General features: G+C 47.5%; 1 protein-coding gene across 1 annotated transcript; it reads right to left on the bottom strand.

Moving 5' to 3' along the window:
- Window positions 1-6,324: 6,324 nt before the first annotated feature.
- LOC112638027 lies at window positions 6,325-8,946 on the bottom strand. The gene has a single exon (XM_025408861.1). It carries the CDS (start codon window positions 8,944-8,946, stop codon window positions 6,325-6,327), a length of 2,622 nt encoding a protein of 873 aa, XP_025264646.1.
- Window positions 8,947-9,161: the final 215 nt, after the last annotated feature.

The raw sequence follows: 9,161 nt of genomic DNA, 5'->3' as shown, positions 1-9,161 counted from the left end.
ATTTTTTCCACGAGATATACGTCGGGATTGGCGACGCGTTGTAACTCGTATTCGTAGAATCCTCCAGCGACGGGATTTCCCCGCGAATCTTCGAGTATGAATGTCGCGGGATTAGTTTTCTGCACCTCGATAATCTTAAACACTTCGGTCGTCCAATTAGGTGTGAAACCTTTTTCAAAGATGGTCTTGTATTTGCTCACGAGTACCGAATCGCCTACATTAAATTTTGCCGGAGCCGCAATTTTTACGTTGCTGTACACAGTATTTAAAAGTTTTTCGGCGATCGCCGGAGTGACGTCGACAGGTCTCATACCGATGGTGCGATGTTTTCGCGTATTGTACTCTGCATCGAGTCGAGATAGCTCATCGATCCATTTGTAATTTCCGTTCAACGGTCATTCATTACCGTTCGATGACCGTTCAACGAGCGTCCGTTTCCGTTCGGCGATCGTTCAATTATCGTTCGATGACCGTTCGTTTCCGTTCAATGACCGTTCGACGAGCGTTCGTTCCATTCGATGACCGTTCAATTACCGTTCAATAGCTGTTCGACGGACGTTCATTTCCGTTCGATAACCGTTTAATAGTCGATCGATGTTCCGAGCGATAATCCAAATTTATTAATCGACATTTCGGTACCGAGAACATTAACCGAATGACACGTAGCGTCGACGCATAGTTTAATTTATAATAAGGTCGGCCTCGCGAAGTTCTTCAATAATTGACAAGATTTCATTGTCGTTAAATTAAGTATTCGCGACAATGCCCATCCTAGCATCCATATCCAAGACGTGTCTGTACGAATTTCATCACGAGTACATATTTCCTCTGTATTACGACAAATGTAAGATCATGTACACCAACACAGACAGTCTCATATATCACATTGAGTGCGCGGATGTCTATGAGAACATGAAGCGCGATATCACCAGATTTGACACGAGCGATTATGCGATGGACAATACGTACGATATACCGCTTGTAAATAAAAAAGTGCCGGATCCGATGAATTCGGTCATTATCGCACCGTTATTTTCATCCTTTATCAGACCGAATACATCGGCCCTTGATTTTAGCGCTTTCAGCTAAATCTTTGTCTGGGGATGATGCATGTTTTAACCTTGGCGGTTATTTTTTCATTATTTGTCACATACATTTGAAAATTTTAACGTGATTGCATCAGGCGCAGCCGTACATCGGCGCTCGATTTTTGCAAATTCAACTAAATCTTTGTTCCGAAGATGATGATGTCATCGCAGCCGTACATCGGCGCGACAAAATTTTGGAGGAAATTAAAATATTGTGTCAGCAATAATCCCCTCTACATCATAATTTGGGATACTATTTGAATTGATATTGATTCTAATACGATTGCAGTATTGCATCAATCGCGCGTGTGAAAGATTCATCGCTGAAGAAATATGAATTTCTACATTCCGATTCGAAATGGTGAAACTCCACCGTGTAAGAAGCAAAAATGCGACACGTAAGTTTAAATCGTTTAAAAAATTTGTTACTTATTGATTTTTAATATTGTTGTATAATTATTTATATTTTATAGTATCCAGCCTCGTCGTGCAGCTCGCATACTTGGAAGAAGGTACGCTCTAACCCCGACGTCGTACAATTATTTGGATATTGGAATAAGCGTTGGAGCTGTATCGTACGTGGAGCTGATTCTCGGCGATAATCGAGGCAATCAAATAGTGTTACCCTTTTCAATGTGGAATTTGTTGATGCGGAAGCAAGCAGACGTTGAACAATTTCTACAATCGACTGCTCCCCCATTAAGAATTGGAGATTTAACGATTGAAATGTATCAATCGAAAATTGTAAAACTTGCATTATGCGAAAATTCTTTGTACATGAAACCAGAATCGTTATTACATTTATTTAATTTTGAAAATTGTATCGATCATATGCACAATTGGTTATGCGAGAATACGTATCTTGTAAATGAAAAATTTAAACAATTTGAAACTGTATTACAACGTAATAATATTACTACTGTATGCGATGCTGAAAAACGATACGTGAGAGTGATGTCTTTGACAGCGAATCATTGATCGATTGCGAATTATTAACATGTGCTGTAAATGATATTCTTTACGATGCGTGCAATAAATAATTATTTTTATTCCATCTATGATTTTATTTCTTTCCTTCCATACGAATAAGAATAGTCGACAATTTTTCTCAACACGCTCCGCCAAAGATGTAGAGAAATGCTGAGGTAGATGAGACACGATGCTCTAGTTGGAATGAGACGCGAGATATTAAAAAGATATATAATGAAGAGGAGTCTGCTGCACTAGAGTATCATTTCTTTCGTTGTTCTTTGCGTTTCATTAGTCTTGTGTGTTACGTTAGTGCAATGGCTGAAGAAAACGTAATCATCGGTAATGAAGATATGGATGATAATGATGTTGAAGAAAACGTAATCATCGGCAATGAAGATATGGATGAATATGATGCCTGGATGGATCCCGTTGTGGTGGAAAAAATTGAGATTGAGAGAGAGAGAAGAGCGAAATGGAAGAAATTATATGCGAAAGAAGAATCATCTGATAAGGAACCTGATTTCGATTTTCGAACTAGTGATGTTGAAGAATTACTTCAGTATGAGCGGGAACAACTTTCGAAGAAGAATCGGGAAATTTCAGTCGTTCAATTTATAAGAAATCGTGAGCTCGGCTTGAAAAACCCCCGCACAATTTCGTTGAACAGATTTCTCAAAACTCGAAAATTTTGGGCGAACTCAGTTAAAAAATGTAATGCAAGTTTTTGTTTTGAATGTATATATGCGGAAGATCCTAATCACACTAAAGCAAAATGTTTCGGAAATAGACTTTGTGAACATCTTGAATTATGTAAAGGCATAGACAAATTCGAAGAAGATGTGCATGAGAATATGCTACGACATGACTTGGAAACGTTGAAGGTAAAAATATTTTTGCTAATGTGTAATAAATTTAAAACATTTACAATTATTATGTTTAATTTCAGAGTTTACGAGAGTACATGAATAGTCGACGAGAGGACCAGGAGCGGAAGTCCCTCAGCCCGACACATCGCCCCTAGTCTTCCAGGAGCGGCTTCCCCCCCCCCCCCGCACCACCAAATTATTTTTATTATTATTTTATTATTATATTTTATTTTATTATAGTCTTAATTTTAAGTACATACACACACACACACACAATTGTATAAAATACACACATTTTTAATAAATTTATATTTTATATTTTGATGTAAAAAAAATCTAATTATTTATGCACCTCTTCATGCGTTCCCATCCTTGCATCTCTCTTGCGTCTCTTTCGCGCTAGTTTTAAGTATCGCTATCTCTATCATACTCGTTAGTTGTAAGTCTCGCGATATTATCGTTCTCTCTTGCACGCGTCGTCTTCGCGCTATCGTTCTCTCTCGCACGCGCTAGTTGCAAGTCTTCGCGATATTATCGTTCTCTCTCGCACGCGCACTAATTGTAAGTCTCGCGATATTATCGTTCTCTCTCTTGTACACGTCGTCTTAGCGCTATCGTTCTCTCTTTCATATGCGTTCTCTCTCACTCGCGTTGTTCTCTCTCGCACGCGTTGTTATTCTCGATATTATCGCTCTCTCCCTCTCTCTTTCGCTTAAAATATACTCGTTGTTCACTTACCTTTGCGTCGTCCTTCTCCCACCTATACGTCGTCCTTGTCCCACGTTAACGCCATCCTTGTCGCACTCGTAGCACTGTCCTCTTCACACATTTTGCACTGTCCTTTTCCCATACATAGCGCTGTCCTTCTCACACCACCGTCCATCGGTTGCACCGCGGATCCCCCTTCACCTCGCGGACCCTCTCGTCCATCGCTCGCGCTGCGGATCCCCCTTCACCGCGCGGACCCCTCGCCCATCGCTCGCGCCGCGGATCCCCCTTCACCTCGTGGGCCCCCTCGTCCATCGCTCGCACCGCGGATCCCCCTTCACTGCGCGGACCCTCTCGTCCATCGCTCGCGCCGCGGATCCCCCTTCATCTCGCGGACCCCCTCGTCCATCGCTCGCGCCGCGGTTCCCCCTTCACCGCGCGGATCCCCTCGTCCATCGCTCGCGCCGCGGATCCCCTTTCCCCGCGGGTGACGTCACTCCCCCCGCACCGCGGTTCCCCTCGCGCCTCACCCCCCCTGAGAGGTCCTGGGTTAGAACTGACATAGTATACCTACTTACTTTTACGTACAAAATAATGAGAGAAATCAATTGGTGTAAAAAAAACACATAGTTGTTTCAAAGAAAAAATATGTAATTGTTAATTGCAAATTACATATTTTTTCTTAAAAATAACTATGTGTTTTTTTACACCAATTGATTTCTCTCATTATTTTGTACATAAAAGTATTAAGGCAAGATAATCGAAAAATGAATATTTTACTAGATATATTACGGTTTATGTTAAATTAAAACATGATTTCAAGCCTCATAACTCGACAAGTACTCAATGAAAAATATTTTATTATAGTGTTTTGGAAAGCTCTCGAGATAAGCTACAAGAATATGTAATGAGAAAGTGTAGGTTCCATTTAAGAAATTGAAGGTGACCTTCATGTGACCTTCAAATAACTCTTCAAGGTCAAACCAATGGTGCCATCTTATGTCACTCTAGAAACTATACAACTTTTGTCTGAAACATATTTTCGATTTTTCATTATTTTCCGAAATATTTGGCTCGGGAAATTAAAATGGGTCACCCTGTATACACATAAAGGGGGCGTATACGCGAGAAATATTGCTATTGTTATTAATTAATAATTATCGATTATCAATTAATTATAAGTTATTAGTCAGTGGTATAAGATGAATATTTCTATACACTATCCACTATCAAAACTCGCACGCTTATGCACATTAATATTTGATTGAAAACACAAATATCTCCGTCATGAGACTTACATACAATACGGCGCAGAACACAACATCAACCATAAAACGTTAACAAAAACGCATGGGATGTCGTTCCTTTATTAATAATAATATAGCACGCCAACAATTCATATGTCACTTCAGGGAGCCTCGAAACGCAATCCAAACTCATTCATGCATCATATTCAAAATTAGTGATATTGATATACTAATTATCAAACAGTAATCAATGTTCTAAATGCACTGTATGATCTTAACCGTCTGACTAATTTAATTATCAATAGTATTTGACAGACTGCATTAACAAGATTAAAGTGTAACACAAATGTAACTCAAGTGTACGGCACAGACGGCACACTACCAACCTAAAGTTGAGCACGCGCGTACTGCGCACATACAACAATCCATCCACAGCGCATCTGCTTGTTGATGACGTGTTAGGCAGCTAGTCGTACCACCACAGAACTGAACACGCGCGCGTTGCGCACAACTGAAGAAAATACAAACTGCGCAATCCACATTAAATCTGCACTTTATTGTACTTTATAATTAACCGCATTAAAAATTATTAATAACGGCTTAAACTACACTATATTCGATTATTGTCTAACAGTTTATAATGTATCACACACATCACAGTATTCAGAACTGTGAAAATAGTCTAAAGAAAAGCAAAGTCAGGCAATCCTACGCTATCAACACGAGGAAGAGAGACAGAACTACACAATGTTAACTGTCTAATTAAAATACTATCAAGTGTTAATTAACAAAAACTTTCATGAATGTATGCTTAATTAATCACCACACAGGATAAGACAAAAGTCCAGATAACGTTCTTCAACATTCATTGATATATTGAAAGCACTGAAGTGCCACATGGATGTCACCAGAGATGAGAGAGGTTGACCACAGTAAAACGTTAATAATTAATGACCACATCCCCCGATGATGCCCACACAACACATGATGCACCACCAAGCTAACTTCCAATGGAAGATAGTTTCTCTTAATTTTATCCACTCATTAATGATATGTAATACTCCAAATAACTAGGTCGGGAAACAAGCCCGTAACCATCAACAACCAACAACTAATCTAACCTAACCTTTTTTTTTTTTTTGTTTAACGACGGGGAAAATGCATTACGCACACCTCCCCGAGGTGCGTACGACGCACCAAGGGGGGGTAGTGTTGGACTCCCCGGCCCTTAGGAGAAAGCTAGCCCCTCTCCCAGGTGTGCAATGCCGGGTATACCAACTAAAAACCCCGTCGAGCAGACTCACGTGCTGCTAACGCCCCGCCTCCAGGAAACGGAAACCATAACTTCTGGAGGCAGGGCAGCCCGGCCCAATTAAGGGCCCCAACTCATCGAGTGGCCGTCACCCGATCTACTCCCTGGGGGGGGGGAGCGGAGGAAACGATTCAACGTGTTTTGAATCGTTCCCTCCGGTCCCGCCTCTTCTTCGGCGGTGCCGGGGGCGCGGATGGGGACTCCGCTTGAGGCCCCTCGGCCAACTCCTGGCCACGCTGGGCGGGGGGGGAACGCTCCGACACGGTCCTCTTCACCGAGGACCTAGTCGTACGACCCCCCACGACTTCGGTGGAGCCTTTTTCCGGTGGGGCAAGGGGAGGACCCTCCTGGGTGTCTCCCCCCCCCTCCGCAGGCCCTGCTGGGGCAATGGTTTTGGAGGGTTTCGCCCCATGGGGGCCCCTCCTACTCCCATCGCCGGACTCCGCCGGGGGCCTGTCCTCCTTGGAGGACAGAGTCTCCCGGGCTTTGGCCTTGATCTTGGCCTTCCTCCGCCGGGCGACACGCTCGCTAGCCACGCAAGCAGTCGCCCCGAGGGAATGCTCGGCAGGGAGGCCAAAGTCCGCACAAAGCGGACACTTCGGCCTCGCCGCCGAGCAGGCTCGAGCCTCGTGGGAGCGGTCGCCGCAACGATGGCAGCGGCCACTCCTGTCCATGCCCTTACAAAGGGCGACACCGTGTCCCACCTCGAGACACCGGAAGCATCGCATCGGGCGGGCCGGCAGTGGCACTGCCACAGGCCTGACCAGCCCGACGCGGGGCATCCCCTCCTCAAGGATTTTATTCGACACCGCCACGGGACAGCGAAGCCACACCGAGCCCAATCTGTTGGGGAGTCGTGAGATCTCCCCGACAGAGAGGTCCCCGGCGCGGCAGCCAGCCATCCCCGCGACGGCGTCGACCATCTCCTCTTTGGTGACCGAGTCATCCAGCCCACGAAGGCGCAATTCAGCGCGCTTCATGGGCCGGGTGACCCGGACACCCCGAGCCTCTTCCGCGATCTGCCTCATAGCTGAGGCCACCCGGTCGGCAACCCGGTGGCCCTCCGCTCCAGCAAACTGGAGGAGAGTGCCACCGGCCTGCGTCTTCTTCAATCGGGCCGTTTCCATTTCGGGGTACACACTTATCAGGGCCCTAGACTTCCTCAGCATCTCCCCTGAGGTGATCCCGGAGTCCGGCGCGATCGTCACCAAGACGGCCGCTGTCCGAGGCTCCCGGACCACCCCAACAGGAGACTTCCTCTTCTTTGCCTGAGGCTTGCGCTTGACCGCATCCCCCTTCGGCGGGGGAGGCTGTCCCCCAGGTGGGTCCGGGTTGACCGTGGGACCCTTCTTCTTCTTACTCTTCTTCTTCTTCCTCCCCTTCTCCCCCTGAACAGGGGGGAAAGAGGAGGAGGAAGCGTCCTTCGTGGGCGCAGCGGGAGCCGCATCCTTTTTCGCCTTGCTCCCCACCACCTCGCTGTACAGTCGCGAGGGGGCGGGGGGCCTGGCGATAGCCTCCAATACGGTGGGCAACATCCTACCCAAGACCCGCTCCACCATCCGCTCGATATTCTCGAGCGGAGTGGAGGGGTCAACCGAGGAGGCCTCGATAGTCGGAGGTCCCTGTGTTGGAGGGTCCACCCGGGGAGGCGGTTCCCCGGGTAAATCCTCCACTTCCATATGCTCCCCGCACGAATCCGACAACACAGCCGAAATTCGGCGGGGCGGAGTCGGGGATCGCTCTGCTCGGGAGGCCCGGATGGTCTCCCTGGCCTTAAGGATCTCGATCGCCCCCTCTAACTTCCTGATACGGTTCTGGGACTCCTCGACCAGCTGACGCGCAGCTAAAAGCTCACATCGAGCTTTGTCGAGGGCCCCAGCCTCGCGATTACTCTCCGCGTGGGTGAACGCGCGGGAAAAAAGCAATCTGGAGGCGGCCACTGCGTTCCGCGAAGCGTGTCGAAGCATATACTTGAAAGTGCCCTTCAAGGAGCCCGACCGATCCGCGACACGCTCAACCGCCTCCATGTTGTCTACAATAATGCTGACGAGGGAGTTCACCGTTTCACCGGCGAGCTGCTCCTCAACATCAGCAGCAGAGGAGGCCCCCCCCGCAGTAGCCCCGAAGCTGACTTCAAAGCGTCCCGCAAGGACATCCCGCTCCGCCTGCACCTCTGTGAGCTCCTTCTCAAGGAACTTAATTTTATCCTTGAGGGCTTTCGACCCCACGTGCTCCCCCGTGGTAGGTGGACGACCCCGTGATCTCTTCGTATGCCCCTCATGAGTCAGGGCGTAATTCGTGTCCGATGACACGTCGGATAACGGCGTCATATCACCGCCGCCGTCAACCGACATGCCATCGGACGATTCCTCCTCGGAAGACTCCGCGATGCAGGCCTTCTTCTTCTTCTTTGAGGACAAGGGTCCGGGTTTCCTAAATTCGAAATCCCGGGCCGCTGCCCTCACACCCGACGGACCCGGTTGATCTGGGTCTGGACCCCTCTCAGGATCCGCTGGTGGGCTGGAACGCCCGACGTCCTGTCGCTCGTTGGCGGAGAGGTGTCTCCGCAATCCTCTTCCTAGAAGAGAGGAGATCGTATCTTCGCCCCTGGTGCTCTCCTGAGACACCAGGGGTGGCCCGACGTCGGATGACGACGAGGAGGGGGCCGGGACAATACCCCCCGCACTCGCCGGGCCCTGGGGGTCCGAAACCCCTGGGCCGGTACGTTCTTTTTCTTTAGTTTCGTCCATCATGTTGCTAAAGAAATTGGTTTTCTGTCGGGGTTTTCCTTCCCTTAGGACACGCCGTCCAGAGGCTCACGGGCTGTCCAGACCGGGTTTTTAATTCGAGGTTTTCCTTCCTCTAGCCACCGGGATGGTAGACCCTGACAGTGCAGGGGCATCCCTAACGGTCGTGGCCGACCGGGCGATTGAAGTCAGGGCCGTCTACCCCTATGCGCATCAGGCCA

The sequence above is a fragment of the Camponotus floridanus genome, unplaced genomic scaffold (genome assembly GCF_003227725.1).
Source record: "Camponotus floridanus strain SB8 unplaced genomic scaffold, Cflo_v7.5 scaffold238, whole genome shotgun sequence".
Lineage (NCBI taxonomy): Eukaryota > Metazoa > Arthropoda > Insecta > Hymenoptera > Formicidae > Camponotus > Camponotus floridanus.
The sequence above is the reverse complement of the archived record's forward strand: the minus strand, read 5'-3'. Positions and strand labels throughout refer to the sequence as shown.

Excerpts from the sequence above, each read along its gene's own strand:
- LOC112638027 (XM_025408861.1), bottom strand. The coding sequence starts at position 8,946 with ATGATGGACGAAACTAAAGAAAAAGAACGTACCGGCCCAGGGGTTTCG.